General features: G+C 46.3%; 1 protein-coding gene across 1 annotated transcript in view; it reads right to left on the bottom strand.

The window, feature by feature from the left end:
- LOC138303542 (zinc finger protein 777-like) overlaps positions 1 to 22,150 on the bottom strand; it is a 72,139-nt gene extending 49,989 nt beyond the window's left edge. The window contains exons 1-2 of the mRNA XM_069242773.1: positions 21,943 to 22,150; positions 7,906 to 8,032 (exon numbers count right to left, since the gene is read on the bottom strand). Coding sequence (XP_069098874.1) covers positions 7,906 to 8,032; positions 21,943 to 21,966 — 151 coding nt within the window. The 5' untranslated portion in view covers positions 21,967 to 22,150. The remainder of the gene's footprint in view (positions 1 to 7,905; positions 8,033 to 21,942) is intronic.
- Between the last annotated feature and the right edge of the window lie 241 nt (positions 22,151 to 22,391).

Genomic DNA, 22,391 nt, shown 5'->3' on the forward strand with positions numbered 1-22,391 from the left:
AATGGAGGGACCCAAGGGTTATTTAGGAGTTAAAAGGAAGGGAACAGGGGGGCTTCTCGGGCCAGCCGCACACTGGGCTAGGGAAAGGGCCGCCTGCTGGTCACTCCTGCACTGGAGGTTGGTTCCTCTCGGTCCTGGGGGCTGCGTGTGCAGTGCTTGGTCCAGGCGTCGGGTTTCTTGTTACCAGGCAGTCGCGGTCAGGGGGAGCCTCTGGATTCTCTCTGCAGGCGTCGCTGTGGGGGTGCAAGGGGGTCGGACTCAGGTTACTCACGTCATCGCAGTCGCCTGGGAGTCCTCTCTGCAGTGTTTGTTCTCTGGAGCTCGAGTCAGGAGCGTCGGGTGTAGAGTGTGAAGTCTCATGCTTCTGGCGGGAAGAGTGAGTTCTTTAAAAGTTGCTTCTTTGTTGCAAAGATGTTGCTGTTGGTGATCAGTGCTGCTGTTCTTGGGAGTTTCTTGGTCCTTCGGTTTCCGGGCAGTCCTCTGAGGCTTCAGAGGTCGCTGATCCCACTGGATGCGTCACTGTGCAGGTTCTTTGAGTCTGGAGACAGGCCAGTAGGGCTGGGGCCAAGTCAGTTGTTGTCTCCATCGTCTCTGCAGGGCTTTCAGGTCAGCAGTCCTTTTTTGTGTAGGCTGCAGGAATCGGATTTCCTGGGTTCAGGGCCACCCCTAAATATTCAATTTAGAGGGGTGTTAGGTCTTGGGGGGGGGGGGGGGGGGGCAGGGGGGGAGAGGTGTTAGAGGGGGGGTGTAGCCAATGGCTACTATCCTGGAGGGTGGCTACACCCTCTTTGTGCCTGATTCCCTGAGGGGAGGGGGCATATCCCTATTCCTATTGGGGGAATCCTCCAAAACCAAGAGGGAGGATTTCTAAAGGCAGGGGTCACCTCAGCCTAGGGCACCTTAGGGGCTGTCCTGACTGGTAGGTGACTCCTCCTTGTTTTTCTCATTATCTCCTCTGGACTTTCTGCCAAAAGTGGGGGCTGTGTCCAGGGGGCGGGCATCTCCACTAGCTGGAGTGCCCTGGGGCATTGTAACACGAAGCCTGAGCCTTTGAGGCTCACTGCTAGGTGTTACAGTTCCTGCAGGGGGGAGGTGTTAAGCACCTCCACCCAGTGTAGGCTTTGTTTCTGTCCTCAGAGAGCACAAAGGCTCTCACTCCAGGGGGTCAGAAACTCATCTCAGTGGCAGGCTGGCACAGACCAGTCAGTCCTGCACAGAAGGATTGGGTAAAATACAGGAGGCATCTCTAAGATGCCTGCTGTGTCCATTTCTTAATAAATTCAGCACGGCATCAGTGTGGGTTTATTATTCTGAGAAGTTTGATACCAAACATCCCAGTTTTCAGTGTAGCCATTATGGAGCTGTGGAGTTCGTTTTTGACAAACTCCCAGACCATATACTTAATATGGCCACACTGTACTTACAATGTCTAAGAACAGACTTAGACACTGTAGGGGCATATTGCTCATGCAGCTATGCCCTCACCTGTGGTATAGTGCACCCTGCCTTAGGGCTGAAGACCTGCTAGAGGGGTGACTACCTATGCAACAGGCAGTGTTTTTTCGGCATGGCATTCTGAGGGGGATGCCATGTCGACTTTGCCTTTTTCTCCCCACCAACACACACAATCCGCAATGGCAGTGTGCATGTGTTAGGTGAGGGGTCCCTTAGGGTGGCACAACACACTCTGCAGCCCTTGGAGACCTTCCCTGGTCACAGGGCCCTTGGTACCACTGGTACCTTTTACAAGGGACTTATCTGTGTGCCAGGGGTGTGCCAATTGTGGAAACAATGGTACATTTTTTGTGAAAGAACACTGGTGCTGGGGCCTGGTTAGCAGGATCCCAGCACACTTCTCAGTCAAGTCAGTATCAATATCTGGCAAAAAGTGGGGGGGTAACTGCAACAGGGAGTCATTTCCCTAAAGATGGGAATGGGGCTTTTTGACTCATACCCCCCCCCCCAACCACCCACAAAGAAACTTCAGTCTCAGTCTCAGTCACCCAAGAAGTGTTTGCAAAAGGACCAAAATAAGAGGCCAGGCTGAAAGGTGTCCAGGAACGATGTGAGGAACTTTGGGTAAAGCTCAGGGCAAGGATTTAAATTCACTTGAAATTAGAGTTAAGTAGACAGAGACGAGTCTATGGGGATGGACACACAGATTAATTTTGTGTGTTAGCTAGTGGGAAAAGGTTAAAGGTTTATGTGAAAGAGATGCTCTCCTTGTCTGGTGACCTTTTGGTAATAGAAAATAAGAAGATGGATGAACTACCCAAATTTAGGAGAAGCTATATAAAGCCAGCTCCTAACTGTCAATCATCCTGTTGGAGGTCAAGCTCTTTAGTCTCTCTCAACAACAATGATCTCGTATTCGCTATGGTGGAGGTCGCCAAACTGTTTCTTTATTGATAGAGCCATTTTTGGTCAGTGAACTGTACTCCTTGTTTAACATTTGCACGGCACAAAAGCTGGCAATGATGATCGATGTGCAGTTCTGCGCTCCACCCAGCCTGCCCACCTGAGCATTTCAGTGGCCCTGAAACTGGTAACAGGGGCACAAAACTAAAGCAGAGCAACACCTGGTGGTAACCAACTGAAGTTGCGGACAAAAGGGGGCTGTAATATCAATGGCAGGACTGGCACACAAGGCTGAGGTCCAGATGTTCAAGATGACACCTGGCAGGGCTCTCCCTGTATCTTGTCCATTTCTACTTGCACATTTACCCTCCACTAAGTACCATAGAGACAGTAATCCCTCGTCTTGTGTTGTTGTAATGTGTACATATATTCTCATACAGTCTGTGTAAAGCACTTTAAAGAAGAAATATAAACATATCTTTGTAGATGTAATGGCTGCACCATTGCTTCCCTTTAGTTGTGAGCTCCTGTCCCTTCTTTTTGCGTTTAGCAAAACACCAAAGCGAAAGATAAGAGCTCATCCTTTTTTGGAGGACGGGGAGCTAAACTGATCCTCTTCAGTGATAATGTGTTCTTGATGTTGGGCTATCAAGATCAGTCGCTTCTGGGTCACACTGACCAGATGCACACTGCTTAGGTAGATTGTCCTTAACCTCATCCGAGTATATGAGGTGGTGTCCTAGAAACTACTCATTTGTGGGCCCAGCATTCCAGTTTCCTATTGGAAATCAGGATAACCTCCTGTGTAACAGTTTTATAAAGCTGATATTTTTCACTTTACTCTTTTTGCTGTAAAATTACTGGCTGAGGTTGACCATGATATTGTTAAGGAGGCTTGATGCACTCAAAATGAACATCTTGCCTAGGGTTTCACATGTGTTTAAAGCTCTTTTAGTCAGGCTGGAACTGGCATTCTTTGGTAAATTGAACCTGACCACTAAATCCTTGAAATTGGGACAAAGACAGTTCGGATTCCGTACAATAAGAAAGCATTTAAAACACTGTTCAACAAGATAGCTCTCACGCTGCACTCCTATAAATGTACATGAGTTTAGCCTGTTATATAAGAATCCATGCTTGAAAGAAATAACTATCTGTTCTAGTCTTAGAACCTGGGCCAGAGGCTCAATATACAGGTTAACGAGAAGGTTAGATAATGGGACGCCTTGGCAGACTCCCCCTTTCTATCCTGAACTTCAGAGCAGGATTTCTGAGCACTAATGAACTAGCTTGGAGGTGATCCATATAGTGCTAGCACAGTTATCACAAGTTCCCTTTTAATACCCAATTGATATTAATCCCTCCACCGGTAAATCCAGCTAATCATACCAGAGGCTCCATCCATGTGTAGAGACATAACGACTAGGGACTTTTTGAATTCCTCTGCAAGATCAACCAAACCAAGCAGTAAATAGACAACCCTTGCACCTGTCTCCCCGGAATGAAACTATTTTAGCTGCTGCGAATCAAAAGCTCATCAGCCTGCTCACCTCTCTGCCAGCACACTGGCAGATATTTTGCAATCACAATTTAGCAGGGAGATGGGCTGATATGACTCACATTTTTAGGATCTTTCTCTGGTTTCAAAACAAGAGAGATTGTTGCAACGTTCCAGGAACTGGAGATGTTTTGTCCTTCTACTGAGATAGAATTGAAAATCTCTTAAAATTGGAGCTAGTATATCAAATATAATCTATGAAGTAACTCCTTATGTACCTCCCCGGGTTACCATCAGGGCCGTCAGCTTTCCCTCCTTTATTCTCCCCAGAGCCACTCTTATTTCCTCTTCTGCTACTGGTGCATTTAAATTACTTAAATGAGTGACTGTAAGAGTTGGGACACTAGCTTTCTCTTACAAGAATGTGCATGAAGGTGGACTTACTGATACATCTTCTTTATACAATGATCTAAAAGAATTATAAAAAATGTTCTGTATCTTCTCCGAATCAGAGATGGGCTGTAGTGATGTATGCGGATAATTTATTAGTTTACACTGCTCTTCTTGACTAGTGCTTGTAGGAGGCTGGACTGGCTTGTAGTGAGTACCAAGGGGTACTTACACCTTGCACCAGGCCCAGTTATCCCTTATTAGTGTATAGGGTGTCTAGCAGCATAGGCTGATAGATAATGGTAGCTTAGCAGAGCAGCTTAGGCTGAACTAGGAGACGAGTGAAGCTCCTACAGTACCATTGGTGTCATATGCACAATATCATAAGAAAACACAATACACAGATATACTAAAAATAAAGGTACTTTATTTTTATGACAATATGCCAAAAGTATCTCAGTGAGTACCCTCAGTATGAGGATAGCAAATATACACAAGATATATGTACACAATACCAAAAATATGCAGTAATAGTATTAGAAAACAGTGCAAACAATGTATAGTTACAATAGGATGCAATGGGGACACATAGGGATAGGGGCAACACAAACCATATACTCCAAAAGTGGAATGCGAACCACGAATGGACCCCAAACCTATGTGACCTTGTAGAGGGTCGCTGGGACTATTAGAAAATAGTAAGGGTTAGAAAAATAGCCCACCCCAAGACCCTGAAAAGTGAGTGCAAAGTGCACTAAAGTTCCCCAAAGGACATAAAAGTCGTGATAGGGGAATTCTGCAGGAAAGACACAAATCAGCAATGCAACAACAATGGATTTCCAGTCGAAGATACCTGTGGAACAAGGGGACCAAGTCCAAAAGTCACAAGCAAGTCGGAGGTGGGCAGATGCTCAGGAAATGCCAGCTGTGGGTGCAAAGAAGCTGCTACTGGACAGTAGAAGCTGAAGATTCTGCAGGAACGACAAGAGCTAGGAACTTCCCCTTTGGAGGACGGATCCCCCACGCCGTGGAGAGTCGTGCAGAAGTGTTTTCCTGAAGAAAGACCGCCAACAAGCCTTGCTAGCTGCAAATCGTGCGGTTAGGTTTTTTGGATGCTGCTGTGGCCCAGAAGGGACCAGGATGTCGCCAATTGCGTCTGGGGACAGAGGGGGCGTCGAGCAAGACAAGGAGCCCTCTCAGAAGCAGGCAGCACCCGCAGAAGTGCCGGAACAGGCCCTACGAAGTGGAGAGAAACGGTGCTCACCCGAAGTCGCACAAAGGAGTCCCACGTCGCCGGAGGACAACTTAGGAGGTCGTGCAATGCAGGTTAGAGTGCCGTGGACCCAGGCTGGACTGTGCACAAAGGATTTCCGCCGGAAGTGCATGGAGGCCGGAGTAGCTGCAAAAGTCGCGGTTCCCAGCAATGCAGTCTGGCGTGGGGAGGCAAGGACTTACCTCCACCAAACTTGGACTGAAGAGTCACTGGACTGTGGGAGTCACTTGGACAGAGTTGCTGGATTCAAGGGACCTCGCTCATCGTGCTGAGAGGAGACCCAGGGTACCGGTGATGCAGTTCTTTGGTGCTTGCGGTTGCAGGGGGACGATTCCGTCGACCCACGGGAGATTTCTTCGGAGCTTCTAGTGCAGAGAGGAGGCAGACTACCCCCACAGCATGCACCACCAGGAAAACAGTCGAGAAGGCGGCAGGATCAGCGTTACAGAGTTGCAGTAGTCGTCTTTGCTACTTTGTTGCAGTTTTGCAGGCTTCCAGCGGGGTCAGCAGTCGATTCCTTGGCAGAAGGTGAAGAGAGAGATGCAGAGGAACTCGGATGAGCTCTTGCATTCGTTATCTAAGGAAATCCCCAAAGCAGAGACCCTAAATAGCCAGAAAAGAAGGTTTGGCTACTTAGGAGAGAAGATAGGCTAGCAACACCTGAAGGAGCCTATCAGAAGGAGTCTCTGACGTCACCTGATGGCACTGGCCACTCAGAGCAGTCCAGTGTGCCAGCAGCACCTCCGTTTCCAAGATGGCAGAGGTCTGGAGCATACTGGAGGAGCTCTGGGCACCTCCCAGGGGAGTGGTCACTCCCCTTTCCTTTGTCCAGTTTCGCGCCAGAGCAGGGCTAAGGGGTCCCTGAACCGGTGTAGACTGGCTTATGCAGAAATGGGCACCATGTGTGCCCATGAAAGCATTTCCAGAGGCTGGGGGAGGCTACTCCTCCCCTGCCTTCACACCATTTTCCAAAGGGAGAGGGTGTAACACCCTCTCTCAGAGGAAGTCCTTTGTTCTGCCATCCTGGGCCAAGCCTGGCTGGACCCCAGGAGGGCAGATGCCTGTCTGAGGGGCTGGCAGCAGCAGCAGCTGCAGTGAAACCCCGGGAAAGGCAGTTTGGCAGTACCAGGGTCTGTGCTACAGACCACTGGGATCATGGGATTGTGCCAAATATGCCAGGATGGCATAGAGGGGGCAATTCCATGATCATAGACATGTTACATGGCCATATTCGGAGTTACCATTGTGAAGCTACATATAGGTAGTGACCTATATGTAGTGCACGCGTGTAATGGTGTCCCCGCACTCACAAAGTCCGGGGAATTGGCCCTGAACAATGTGGGGGCACCTTGGCTAGTGCCAGAGTGCCCACACACTAAGTAACTTAGCACCCAACCTTTACCAGGTAAAGGTTAGACATATAGGTGACTTATAAGTTTCTTAAGTGCAGTGTAAAATGGCTGTGAAATAACGTGGACGTTATTTCACTCAGGCTGCCGTGGCAGGCCTGTGTAAGAATTGTCAGAGCTCCCTATGGGTGGCAAAAGAAATGCTGCAGCCCATAGGGATCTCCTAGAACCCCAATACCCTGGGTACCTCAGTACCATATACTAGGGAATTAGAAGGGTGTTCCAGTAAGCCAATGTAAATTGGTAAAATTAGTCACTAGCCTGATAGTGACAATTTGAAAGAAATGAGAGAGCATAACCACTGAGGTTCTGATTAGCAGAGCCTCAGTGAGACAGTTAGTCATAACACAGGTAACACATTCAGGCACACTTATGAGCACTGGGGTCCTGGCTGGCAGGGTCCCAGTGAGACATACAACTAAAACAACATATATACAGTGAAAAATGGGGGTAACATGCCAGGCAAGATGGTACTTTCCTACAGTGCTTAACTAAAATTAGGCAAATAACTAAAAAATTGGGAATTATCTCCTGTTACCAGGTTAATGACAAAATTATATATATATATATATATATGTATGAGATAATGTATTGAACATAGAATACACAGATCCTAAAATACAACATGAAATCAGATAGCTATGCATCAATGTTACACACAAGGTAGAAGATATACCTGTACAGAACATTCAAAAGGTAAGGGTAAAAACTAGTCACTGCCTTTCAAGATGAGAATACATACCGTCAGACATTTATGGGAGTATTAACCAGGTAAAAATGTCCATCATCCCTTAAATACTTACGTCTTTGACAACCTCCTGTTACGTTTCGACAATTCTGCACTGGCCAAACTCCAGTCTAGAATTAATAGCTTTATCTGGAAATCCAAAGGCACCAGACTTTTCTAGAAAAAAACCTACGGAAGAAAAAGATTAAAAGGTGGCCTGGGTTTTAGGCTTCCCAGAGTATGTCCTTACCCAGTGACATCAAGGCTTGATGAATTTCTCTCATCACGTTAACATACAGGTCTTTCTGCCATTCCTGCAAAAGCCTCCACTCGGCGTCAGAGAAATAGGTAGAAGCATCTTGGAACGTAACCTGTGCCTGAAAGAGATAATGTCATATCATTTACTAAGCAACTGCATTCAGTAAAAGTTATCCTATGATGGGTGTGCAATAATTTCAAATACAGTTATCATTTCATTAGTATCACTTCCCACATTCATTTCTCTTCTCTAGAAAACAGCACTACTCACACCTGCCTGTTCTGTGGCAAAGGAGAAGACGAGAACAGTCTCCATAAGTCTGCGTCAAACCATAAACCCTGCATGTTAAAAGATTGTCCTCGGAAAGGCCTGATGGATTCTGTGTCGTGATATGATGTTGCTAAGGGTTCACAATAATTACAGATAGAAACCTGCAGCTCCCTAACTTGAAATAAAATGCCAAATCATCCTCATTCCGTCTACAAGGAATCAGACATTATAAAAAGAGCCCTCTACATCAGATAACTTATCTTTACCACTGGTTTTAATATACTGAAGCTTTCACAATTTGGTCAGTTGTCCTGCCCCATGTGAAAGACGTCACATGAAACGAACCTAGGCGTAACTGTAGAACAGTAAACAGCGCTGCCATTTGGAAAGACAATGTAATAGAGTATCTCATAAATTTCTCTTAAATATGACAAGTTACTCCTTAGAACAGTTGAGCATTGCTTTATTTTGTTCATATATCATATCAATCTGTCTTTTTTTTAAAGGGATTCTAGACATCTTTTGGTCACTAAATGGTGCTGATGAAATCACGCAGAGAGACTGATAAGAATTCCACAAACTGGGAAACAAAACCTACGGAAAGGATACTAAAATGCAAAACTTAAAATCATGTTCCAGTAACTAAAGATACAAGAAATTATTTACAACCCATAACATTAAATGACACCTGCAGGTAGAGTCTACAACAGAAGGAACCATTACTAAAAGTGGTGGTCATTTTATTATTCATGGTAGGAGAATGAGCAGAGGACTGTTTTAAAGCGTGTCTGAAGCTGGTTAGATTATGCACTAGCTTCAGATCCTTGGGGAAATTATTCTCTAGTTTTGTCCCTGCCCCCAAATGTAGGTAAAGGGTGTTTTGGGACAGATGGTTCATGTCAGAAGAGAAGCACAAGACAGATTGGTGCAAGTGAAAGAGAAGTGAAATGTACTACCTTGGGGCTTTCCTATTAATCGCGATCCAAACTAAGCACAGAACTTTGTAGAACTGTTATGAACATGCTGTTCCATTGTTAGCCAAGCCTCTTAGGGTACATTTGTGATCGTTTGTTCCATCCCACAGAGGACAATTAAACTCAATGACTATTCATCCAAAAAAACTTCAATTCATTTACATAAGTAACCATAAAAACGCATACCAATATCTTAAAAAAATATTCTCAATTCAATCCATTAAACAAAATACATCAAAAAAGCAAAAATATGACAAACTACAGAAAGATGGAAAGGCATGGGCACTTTTATAAAGAAATTAATGAAAACCATCATAAGTCCAGCAGACTAAAGCTCTAAGATAACACGGGATTTCATTAGAGTATTGGTACCTTTTAAAACCATTCCATTATACAAAATACATCTTGAAAACAGTTAAATGACATGGTTTTCCTTTAAGTATAGCACAATTTTAACAACAGCAAATATTTGCACATGGGGAAGAGGGGTTTAACTGCTGCAAGAAGACCAAAGCAGCACCACATCTTGTAATTCCACTCTCCCTTAGGGCTGGTATTAAACATCCTTTGGTGTAGGCAGGATAAAACCAACAGAAAATGATAAAATGTAGCAAGGTCTGTGGAGGGGATTCACTGCATTGGCATATTAAAACTTCAGATATCTCGAATTTATGATGGGGAAAACAAAGGTGCCATCTCACAAAACCAAGCCTGAATCTGCTACAAGTGGTGTCCACCCACTCAAGATACGGCTCAAGTCTGGTGTGGTTTGGAGCTTCAGATACTTCCTAACGGTAAGTTATGACGGTTTGTTTCCTCCCTTTGACAATGTCTCAATGCTTTGAAAGTTTTTTTTAACCCAGGCCACGTCAGAGTTGGTCATGGTAACAGGACTGGAGAAACGGCCGCCTCCCAGGGTTGTAATTAGGGCATCAAAAACAACACCCAAATATGAGGAGCCCTGCAAAGAGACGAAAAGGTGCCCTTGCAAACATACACTGCATGTCTTATGATGCCTAGGCCACAGGCAATGGAAAGTGCCTTGGTCTGGTTAGTGGCAAGGCCAAGTGACCCCCCATAAGAGTAACAAACACTCGAAAGTTCCAGCGATTAACATGGCATCATCGGCATACACTAAAACTGGAACCTTTTCCTCGCCGATTAGAGGGACATCCGAAGTTAAATTTAAAAGGGCTGCGCCTAATCCATTAATATACAAAATCCGAGCCAAGACGCAGCCCCAACACACCCACTTCCCGAGCTTAAACATATTTGTATGCTCTTTCGTTGGGCTCAAGCTTACTGAGGATGAAATGTCATAATGTAGGGCTGCCAGAAATTCCACAATCCACCACCAAATTAGTTAATGCCTGTCTTAGGAAGCTGGCCTGGTGTGTGGTGAGCACCAATGGTGTTATCACCTTATACCAGGTCCAGGTATCCCCTATCAGTGAAGTGTAGTCAGTGTCTAGAAGCTAGGCTCTCTAGAGGTAGCTGTGGATGAGCAGCCAATACTGATCCAGGAGAAAGGCAAAGCTTATGCAATACCACTACAGTCACACAGCACTTATACACATGAAAGAACCACACAGTGTTACAAAATTAAAGCTACTTTATTGTAGTAACACAAATACTACAATACTGAACAGGTAATAGCCCAACTTTAGGTAAGTGAACACACTATTATATACACATTAGAAATCAGTAACTAGCATAGAAAAAGAAAAAGCCTTTGGTAAAAACAATAGCAAATATTGAGGGCCCTACGGGAGGGCCAAACCATATACTAAAAAATTGGAATGTGAAAGGCAGTTCCCCCATCCAAGGAAGTGGGATCGGTAGAAAGGAGCTGGAGGAACTAGGAACCCCAAGAGGTGAGTACCAGAGTGACCCCCAGCGACCTGGAGAGCAGAGGTAAGTACCTGGTTTTCCCCCCCCCCAAAAAAACAGGAGGACTTTGGAAAAGGACTGTGCAAGACCCAACCAGACTAGAAGAACCCAAAGGTGGATCCTGACACAAGAAGACCTGCAAAGGAAGGGGACCAAGTCCAGTTCACACTGGGGTGTCTGGTGGTAGCAGGAGCCACTAGCCACCCTTAAGTGGATGCAGGACCAGGTTGGCGGTGGACGAAGAAGGTCAGCAGTGCAGCCCAGGAGATGAAGAAGAGTCCCAGAAGTGAACCAAGTGATGTTCAACGTCAGCAGTCGAGATGCAGTCAGTGGTGCTGGAAAACTACCAACAGGCCTTGGCAAATGTAAGAGTCGGAGAAGGTTTCCAAGGCTAAAGGGGACCAGCAAAGTCCAGGGGACTGGACCCAAGAAGGGGAGTCTGGGGCGACCCTCAGCCGCTGGGAGAGTCACAAGAAGCGGAGGCAGCCCTCACAGGCAATCCACTGGCAGCAGGCACAGGAGTCGCAGTGAGGCCCACTCAGCACAACTGGAGGAGTCCCACGTCACTAGAGCAGCAGGCAGGAGACTGTGCTTTGCAGGAAGGAGTGCGGGAGGCTGGGGCCACACAGAGCCTGAAGATCCCTTGGAGGATGGACAAACAAACCTTGGTAACTGCAAGAGTCAGGGTGCACCGGGGTACTGCCCTGCCAGGGGAGGCAAGGTCTTACTGTCTCCCAAATTGGACAGCTGGTGGAGAGGATCAAGGCACCACTCCAGACCACCACCTGTGATGCAGGATCCAGGCAGCTCCAGGGGAGAGAAGATCCACGCAGCTGGTTGTCGTCGTAGTTAGTGCCTGCAGATGCAGGGAAGTGACTTTTTTCCTCCAAGGGAGATTCTTTCTTGCTTTTTGTGCAGGCCGAAGACTCGTCACCCTCAGAGGATGCACAGCCAGGGAAATGTTGCAGTTGCTGGAAGGAGTCGGGGAAACAATGTTGCACAGCGGAGTCGTCGCTGTAGTTGTAAATCGTCAGTTCCTGGAGGGTCCAGTTGTAGTCCCAGCGGCCAGAAGATGAAGTAACCAATGCAGAGGAGTTGTGCTGGAATATTGCATGTTTAAACTGAGGACACACCCAAGCGGGACACCTTAAACAGCCAAGGAAGGATGACTGGTCACCTAGCAGGGTGACCACCTATCAGGAGGGGGCTGTGACATCACCTACCTGAACTGGCCAATCAGCTGCTCCCAACGGCCTCTGTCCACCTTGGATCCAAGATGGCAGAATCAAGTGGCCACCTGGAGGAGCTCTGGGCACCACCCCTAGGGTGGTGACAGACAGCGAATTGGTAACTCCCCTTTCCTTTGTCCAGTATCGCGATCAAGTGGCCACCTGGAGGAGCTCTGGGCACCACCCCTAGGGTGGTGACAGACAGCGAATTGGTAACTCCCCTTTCCTTTGTCCAGTATCGCGCCAGAGCAGGGACCGTGGGTCCCTGCTCTGGTGCAAACTGGTTTACGCAAGAAGGGCACCAAATGTGCCCTTCAAAGCATACTGGTGCCTTGGGGAGGCTACCCCTCCCAAGCCATGTAACACCTATTTCTGAGGGAAATGGTCTTGTCTCCCTTTCCCACAGGAAATCCTTTGTTCTGCCTTCTTCTGTCTAGGCTCGTGAAGTAGTAGGAGGGCAGAAACCTGTCTGAGAGGGTGGCAGCAGCACAGGCTGCCCGGGAAACCCCAGAACACTGGTAGCAATTCTGGGGGTCCTCTAAGGAGCCCCCACAGAGTGCATCGAATCATACAACTAATACTGGCAACAGCATTGGGGTATGATTCAGACATGTTTGATACAAACATGCCCAGGTTCAGAGTTACCATTATGTAGCTGGACACAGGTAGTGTGACCTGTGTCCTGTACACGGGTAAAATGGCAATTTAATATTAACACTAAAATCAGGTCTGTTGTACCCATTGTGAAAATGAAAATAAACCATAGGCAGGTCATTCGGCCAAGTACATAATAAGGCTCGAACTAAAGTGCTGTCTGTCAGACCGAGCTAATTGTGAACTCTAAGGTTACACTAAACAGTGCTGTTAACCCCACTCTAGGCCTGCTTGAAGGGGATGCACTCACAGGGACAGAGTAGGATACACAACCATTTAGGCTAAAACCATCACTAGCCCAAGTCTCTCCAAATAAATTAATGTCATATTTATATTTGTAGGTGACACAGTTCTCACAACCCATTTTGCTGGCAAGCCCAGCAATATTCCAGAAGAGTATTGTAACCTCTTGCGTGTCATCAACTATGTTGGTTGAAATCCCCCTCCTGTGTCTGGGCTGCTAACTCTGGAGTCGACCACTGTAAGGCAATCTCTGCTGGATGTGTCCATTATGGGGCTCGTGCCACAACCCAAATACAGCAAGTGACGGGTACCAGAAAGACTGGGCTGACTTGTGGTAGCGGTGCACTACCCCGCTTCTGCTTGACACTCGGCACCTTTGATAGATTTAACAGCCTGCTCACTAGAGGAAGAGGCCTCTCCACAACTAAGGCCCCACCCCCACTGGCTTGGGTTGACACTTGGTGGCACAGGGGTTCCTCAACCGAGACCGAGTTATCTGCCGACTGGTTAGTGTTAGTCATTTTTAAAAACATCACATTAGTTAAAAGCTAATGTTGAAACAGTTTCCTGTTGGGTCCTATATTCTATCCTTAACTGTACAGGTAAAAACATTGTTTGATTCCTGGGCAATGGCTGACAAACCGTTAAAACAATCCACGTTAGCGCGGATCTTACTGTTTACATTCTGCACATTTAACCTGGCTTCCTTTCTCAAAAGTGTCTGCTTTTCCAGGGTGCTGTGTTTGTAGTGTTGTTTTCAGGCCACATATAACTCTAATAATACGCCCTGGGTCGCCTGTAGGTGTCTGTGAGTCAGGCTCTGGGTGGATGTTTATAATGCTGTGTTTTATTTGTACATTTTACTGATACTATAGTACAAAGAAGTTATGTCAAAAGATTTAACTCCATTTCCCCAAACGGTTATATATTTTTTGCAAACCATTACAGCTTTCTGTGAACAGTTACACAATTGTTGTCAATGTCACAAGAAACAGTGGAATGTTTTTTTGCCATAACTGCACTCTCTGCTAAAACGACATACGTAAAGTCAAAGTCAAATCAATCTTTATCTCGGCTATGTGGCCATAAAAGAGCATGCTAAAATTGCAATCCGACAAGATAAAAACAATAAATACACAACAGGACAGGTCACATTTTTTAAATCTTCAACAATTAAAACACAAATAACAGAAATATACACAATAAAACCATGTGAATAATGAGATCAAATAGCTAAAAAGACAGGAAGGGCTGTATTAATTTTTTTTTTAAATAAACACATATACCTCATCAGGACAACACTTTCTGCCTAAGCCTCCACATGTGCAACAGAAACCGAGACAGCAAAGACAATAAACTCCATAGTATCACTCTGCAGTACTCTAAAGGCTGTCCTAAAATTCTGTTGCCCCAGACTACGACAAACAGGTAGAATCCATATTCTTCTGACCCCCCTAATAGGCAGGGCAAAACAACAAAGCATGTTCAGGTGATTCTACCACCAATGGCAGAACCAGGAATGGGGCTCTGATCATTAACTATCAGGACCAATAACCAAATTAGACAGGGCAGTTGGACCTGACAGGGTGCCACCAACAGGAGACACTGACACTGGTGCTAGAGAAGCACCAGATGCTGTGCCTAAGTCCCAGAAAGCCTCCTTTTGGCTAATTCGATCTCCTTTGACACAACACTGACAGCATGAACCAGGAAGGAGTCAAAAGTAGAGGGGCCAGATGACCTACCAAGGGTACTGTCTCTGTCTGTTTGTGCTTTCCTCTTGCCCATTTTGTCTCCCAATAGCCAACACTCACAAGGTAGTATAAGGTGGACAGAGTCCAACACCACTATGCACCAGGACCAACAAAAGACGCCCCGGATATCCTCACAGAGGAGAATGGACCATTCCCAAACACAAAGGAAGGCTCTAGGAACAATTAGCCTCCCCCGGTTAGTGCAGAAAAAAACTTGTGTCAGGAGAGCCGCCTGTAGCTGCCCTGGAGATGGCCACTGGAGAGGGGCCAGATGCTTACCAGTTTGAGCACATCCCCTGTCTCTCCAAAAATGACAATATCAGAGGGGTGGCCCAGCCAGCCTTGGCCAGTTGCGCCACGTCTTTGCCCTGGCGCGTCCCTCAGAGCAGGAGTGAAACTGCGTTTTAAGCATGTCAGCCCTGCACCCCACCATCCCCCACACGGCTGTCTCAGGTGAAGTAAAGGCTGGGGGATGAAGTCCCACCCCAGTCGGTGCAGCAGCAATGTCCCACGCAGCTGGAGAGAATCATCGATTTAAGCGCATCAGACAGTCCCCCACCGTGGGCGGATCACATGAAGTGAAGGCTGGGGGATTATGTCCCAGGCCAGCCAGTGCAGCGGCAATGTCCCCAAGTGAAGTTTCTGGTCAGGTTTGAGAGCTCTGGAGTTAAATTTAAAGGTACTGAGAGTTTCTGTCAGTGCCCGTCAGTTGGGCATAAAGGTGTACAAAATTCATGCTCATCCGGTCCTTGGCCTCTGCAGATTCCACAAAGGAACTGGCATGTCTACTGTAATTGTGACTCTAGGCAAAAATGAATGAAAGGAGGTACACAGTGGTCAAATTATTTACAATGTGAAAGTAAAATGAAAATGCAGTGCTTACAGGTGAGGGGGGGCGTGGTATGTGGGTAGAGGGACTGTGAAGTGAAGGAGATGCAAGGAAGTGCATGCAGGAGCTAATGTAAAGAGGGTGCAGAAGAGGGAATCAATCAATCAATCAATCAATCAATCATAGTATTTATAAAGCGCGCTATGTACCCGTCAGGGTTTCGAGGCGCTGCAGATAAGCTGTGAAAGATGGAGGATTTCAAAAGAAGTGCAGAGAAAAGGGTGTGACTCACAGGGGAGCTACACAGGAAAGTGGTGTGAAGAGGAGAACAGGAGTAAATACAGCATTCTGAAGGCCACTTCCCTCTCCACAGACCTAAGTGATCTTTAATTCAATGGCAGGACCGGAGGCTTCAGATTATGTTTCTCTTTCTTTACTGACATAAAACACAGCAGACAATTACATTATAAAAAAACTTTAAACTACATATCCCAAGAGCCTAAGCCCCTTAACTGTCCAATCACAAGGTGTCTAAGTCATATATATTCCTGTACCAACGTCTTTCCTCTTTCTTTGCTGCTGCAGCCGAGATAAATACAATGTCATTTGTTTTTTGCTGTCAGAGTAACTCATGTTGCGCACTGCATTCTGCAGCTTATTTTGGCGCAGTTATTGATTTATTGGTGCGCTTTCATTCATTCAAAAACTGAACTTGCTATGTGGAGCGGGACCGGGAGAGCTTCTTCTCCCTGGAGGACTCAGTCTTCTTTCCATTTTGGTGATCGTGCATGCATGCTGTAGCCAGATCGGCAATTCCTATATCTTTCTTATCGGCTACACGCACTTGTGATCCCGGCTCATTAAGGTCCCCAGAATGCCTAATGGGGTGCAATAACTTCAGAGGCTTTGACTAGGGTGCAAGCAGGGGCTCCCTCCAGCCTTAACATAACAATTGGGTACTTTTTTGTGGTATAACCCTTCCTAACACACATAAATTTCTCTACCTGCTTGGGGCTACCCCCTAAACCTCTTCCTCTCCTCATAACAACAATATTATGGCGTACTATGCCGATGAGGAGGATCCTCAGCTGAAACTGAATAACAACCAAGAAGAGTACCAAATAGAAGAGCATCTGGTGGAAGTTCTGGGTTACCACGTGCAGGATTCCGTTAAGGCCCTCAAGCCCCTTACATAGTCACTGGTGAGATTTGGCAATCGAGAGCTCTTGGGAGGCTCCAGTCAGAATGTTTTTCCTCCTCATTACTCTTTCAAGAATCTGAATCGCGTTTGAGATCCTCAGCAGGGGGGGTTCTTCCTTCGCTGGTATCCTGGCGCAAATGACTGCCTCTGTACTCAGGGACTATGGGTACTAATGTGCTGAACTCGAAGGCCCTTCGGGATGAAATCCATCCCTGGTTCAGGGGACACTTCATTTGACACCTCTGTCCTGCCACAGATTCTGACAAATCGGAAGATGAACCTCACAAAAAGAAACGCAAATCTCACCATTCCTCTACTGAGGTCCCAGAAACAGCTGGGTACAATTTATTATTTGATGCAGAAAATATTATACACCATAGATCCACTGAGTGTGTTCCTTTCGCAGAAATCGCTCACTATGTCCAAGAGAAATTGCGCAAGAACTTTGAACACAATGTTCGTAATACTCTGCGTTCAGCGTGTCCTTGACCGTCTCTCCGTGGTAAGGTGGCAGACACACCAGAACTAGACCCGAACATGGCAACCTTTTAAAGAAAATTCACTAAAGATCCTAAAAAGGTCTAGACCGTGTCTGGCATGGATGTCAGGACAAGTTGTTAGACCTATCTGGTCCCCGGACACAAATCCTGGAGCTTGCTGTTAAGGCGAAAGAAAATAAACACTTGGATCCAGACGACATCTTAGAATGGGTCCAATGGGCTATTTGTATGTTCGGAAACGTCAACTGTGCCATGTCTGTGGAGCGGCATAAATCTTTCCTTATGCGTACTGACCCCAAACTGGCTGATTTAGCATCTAAAGAAGGAGGGTCTTTGTCTAACCGCCTATTATTTGGTGACACGTTCATTAAAGAACTTGGAAAGTATTTAGCCACCTTTTCAGCCGTCAATTAAAAAGGTATTCAACAATGCCCTTTTTGCCAGGGCCCGGAGTTACAGAGGTCGAATACCAAGCTGAGGCTTCCAGAAGACCTCTAGAGGCGCCTACAGAGCCAGAGGTTCTTCATCCTCAAGCTTCTGCCCCACGAGGTTCAGAGGGGGCTGAGACAGGTCTCACAGAGGAGGCTATTGGGGTGGACCCAGCGCAACAGATGCCAATTTTACATGTAAATTTGATTTGCAATTCCGAAGTCTCCTTGGGGAGACGGATTCAACTGTTTGTGGACAAATGGGCTCTCATTACACAGGACCCTTGAGTGCTGCAGACAGTACAGGGTTTTCATCAAGAGTTTTATTCCTCACCAAAGCAGTCGCTTCCCCCACGTGATCTCCTTTTTTACCTAAGCAAGAGCAGGTACATAACCGACAGAGTTGAGGATCTGGTTCAAAAAGGGGATGTAGTAGAGGCCGTTCCCATCCCCAGGGTTTTATCAGCACAGTATTCTTGGTGTAGAAAAAAGGCAGAGGTTCTCGCCTTGTGTTGAATCTGAAACATTTCAATTCTTGGATAATTTACCACCATTTCAAGATGGAGGGTATCCATTTGCTCAGAGATCTGCTACAAGAAAGAGATTGGATGGTGTCAATCGATTTAAAAGATGCTTACCTGTCCGTTCCAATTTTTGCTCCCTATCGGCAATTCCCTCAATTTCAATGGTGTCAGACATATTACAATTTCACAGCCCTTCCCTTTGGTCTGTCCTTGGCGCTTCACCAAGTTACTTCGCCCCGTTGTTCAGTACCTCAGGGAACACAGGGTGAGACTGATTATTTATCTTGATGATATTCTAATTTTGTGACAAAGCATAGACCTGGTCATGCTTCATCTTTCTTAGGCGATTCAACTGCTTCCATCATTAACCACAAAAAGTCTTGTCTGTGCCCGTCTCAAACAATAAAGCTCTTGGGTTTCTAGATAGACTCGATCAATGCACAACTGAAACTCCCCCTTCCCAAAAGGAATTCTATCAAGAAAGAGTTGGAGGAGAACCCTTGCCTCACCAACTATATCACTTAAGAGTTAGGCTCACCTTGTGGGTCTCCTAGTGTTGTCTATTCAAGCCATTTTCCCGGGACCCCTTCACTTTCGGGTGCTATCTTTAGAAGGGAGTAGCAAATTCGGAACAGATAATGCTCGCGGCAGAGGCCAGGACAGAGATTTCCTGGTGGCTGTATTACATGGATGCCAGGAACGGCAAAGCCATTTTTGCATCACAGCCGGAAGTGATCATATAATCGGATACCAGCCGCTGGGGCTAGGGTCTCCGGAGGAGCTCCGATATCAAATCAATTGTCTAGAACTGTTAGCGGGCATTTGCGATCAGGTCCCTATCCCACAACTCAGAAAAATGTTGCATACTCCTGAGAATGGACAATATCTCAGCAGGTTGGTACATAAATCGCTTAGGGGATACAAAGTCCAGACTTCTGGCAGAGATAGCCAAGGACTTTTGGCATTATTGCCCGGGTCACCAAATCTCTGTAATGGCGGTATAAGTTCCGGGCAAATCCAATGTGAGAGCGGACCAATGTCATTCGCGATTCCAGCGACTGGAGATTGCATCCCAGAATTTTCTGGCCCATCAATCTACGATGGGGCCCGTGTATGATAGATCTGTTTGCTTCCAGGCTGAATGCTCCGCTTCCGTCCTTCTTCAGTTGGAGGCCATATTCTTTGACGATGAGTTTGGATGCATTTCTACAATCCTGGTAGTCGGGGGATCCTTTATGCGTTCCCTCCGTTTTGCATGATACCAAGAGTCTTGGTTCAGGTCAGACGCCACAAAGTGGAAGTGATCATGGTGTCTCCCTGTTGGAAGGCCCAATCTTGGTTTCTGAAGGCAATGGCATTGCATGTGACCTACTGGCTCCTGTCTGTTATTTTCCAAACCTACTGTCGGATCCAGTGGATCGACCTCATCCGATGGTTTTGCAGGGCCTTCTGTTTTTCATGGTATGGAGACATTCAAAAGATGTTGGCAAATGCCTGGATTTTCAGTGGATGCAATGTTCTTTCTTGCACAATCTTGGGCTCCCTCTACTCACAAACGGTATGAAGCAGACTGGCGATGCTGGGTTAGTTGGTGCGGCGAATGGGGTGTTGCTCCCTTGAGGCTGGAATTCATGTAATTGTGAATTTCCTATCAGAGATAGCTCGTCAGGGTTTAGCTTACAGGACGGTGAATAATTTTAGATCAGCCATCTCAGCAGACCATCCCCATATTGATGGTAAACTAGTTGGTGAACACTCGATTGTCTATAGACTTTTACAGGGTATTCGATTAATTTGTCCTCCTCAACCTAAATACACAGTGTTATGACCACCTCTTGAGTTCCTGCATGAAGACAACTCATGCTCTCACAGCTTTTGTATTGGCTTTGGACCACAAACTGCTCATCAAGCAAGGAAATCAGGACCACTTGACCTATGTTATCATTTTTAATGGGTTGGTGTAGGAAACAGGGTGGCCTGAAGGGAAAAGGTGTTATGGGACGTTTATGTGATTTCAACTTTTCTGAGAAATTGGCCTTCTAATGAAGATCTTTCCTGCAAACAGTTATCGGCAAAATTACCCTGTTTTGTTTGATATCCTGCAGACGGGTCTCGGATGTAAAATCACTGGATATTGAAGGGTATTAACAAACCTCAGGGGTGTCTTTTACTATTTCTAATCATACAAAGACTGCATTATGTTGTGTTTCCTATCCTGCAATTCCTCATAATCACAAATTGTGTTTAGATAAATGTTTAATGGCATAAGAGGATAGTACTCATGAATTTCAGCGAGATTCAGCAGATCAATTGCTTTTTTCTTTACAGAAACCTTTCCACCCGGTCTCCTCTGCAACTTTGGACCGCTGGGTTAAATGGTTATTGGGAGAGGCTGGTTTATGTCAGTCTTTTTGAAGCTCATTCTGTGCAAGGAGCTATGGCATCCAAGACCTTTTCAGTGGATACTTGATTGGAAGATATTATGGCTGCAGTAGATTTCTCTTCTGGTTCTACTTTTAAAGTATTCTATCATCAACCAATTGTGGATGTTGCAACAAGAGTAGTAAAACAACTTTTAACTAGCATAATCCGAACCTCTGGTCCTGCCATAGAATTAAAAATTGTCTAGCTATTACGTCAAGAATTTTGGATTCTATTAAGGACATGAAGGCGAGGATTATCCCATCCATGATTAATGATATATATTTAATTTGGTCTGATTGTCTATGTAATTGCATCGGTATGTATGACTTTGAGTTGTAAGGTCCCACCCTGTTGATAGTTTCCGTGGTATTTTTCTATTCCCTAGGTGCTGACAGCAAAGCTGCCTGAACATGACGCAGCGGAAAAACGAAAAGTGAAGTTTGCTTTTGTATGGTTCTACCTCCAGAGATATGGTTTGTCTGCTTGAGGCTGTTTGAGGTTCCAGACTGTCTGGACTTCGTTCTGGTTGGCTTTGTTTATGAGCAAAGAAAGAGGAAAAAAGTTTATTGGTACAGGAATAGCTATGGCAGAGACGTCTTGTGATTGGACAGTTAAGGGGCTTAGGCTCTTGGGATATGTAATTTAAAGTTTACAATAATGTGATTGGCTGCTGTGTTTTTGTGTCAGAAAAAAAAGAGAACCATAATTCTCACCTCATGGTCCTCAACAGAATCTAATATTCTTGAAGCAATAGCTAGAAAGGTTTTCATTCACAGGCTCACATTTTAAGAATGGGAACAGTTTCAATTCGACATAATCACCACAAAACGATGGGTACTCATTTGCCTGATAGTGCTAACAAGCATTGGCAAAACCAAGGGGCCTGGTTGGTTCTTGTCTCTGGGTGATGTGCGTGACCGCAGTGAGACACCAGAGGGCGGGGGTCAGCTGCCGGGGGCAGAGGGCGGCAGACACCCCCTCCAAGGCTCAGCCCTCCATAGCACGGGCCGGGCTCCTGGAAGGGGCCTCCGAGGTCACGACCCCCCCCGGGGGCTCCTCGCGCTCTCCTCGCTCCCCCCGGCTCCCCTCCCCGCCTGAGGGGACTCACCTCCTCGGAACTCTGCTGGAACATCTCTCCTCCGCGGCCTCGGGTAGCTGCCTCTTCAGTGAAGGTCCGCAGTGACCCGGTGTCAGGTTTGGGGCAAAATCAACAAGTAAAAAACAAAGAGAGACGTGAGGGCACCTCCGGGGCGACTACTGCAGCCCCGTCCAAGCAAACAATGTACGCGGAAGTGCACGCCCGCGTCTGCGCGTGCGCAGTGAGGAGGGCCTGCCACGCATGCGCGGTAGGGAGGGTCTACTACGCACGCGCATGACGGCTATGTCGATTTACGCATGCACATGCTACAGAACACTATTTTGAGCGCATGCGCGCTACTAGCGATGAGCCGTACGGACAGACGGGGTTGTTTTCTATCGCCCCAAGAAAAGATGCGTGACCTTGCGGCTCACTGACGTCACCGGAAGCAGGAAAAATATCAGCAAAATAGTTTATTT

The sequence above is a fragment of the Pleurodeles waltl genome, chromosome 7 (assembly GCF_031143425.1).
Source record: "Pleurodeles waltl isolate 20211129_DDA chromosome 7, aPleWal1.hap1.20221129, whole genome shotgun sequence".
Lineage (NCBI taxonomy): Eukaryota > Metazoa > Chordata > Amphibia > Caudata > Salamandridae > Pleurodeles > Pleurodeles waltl.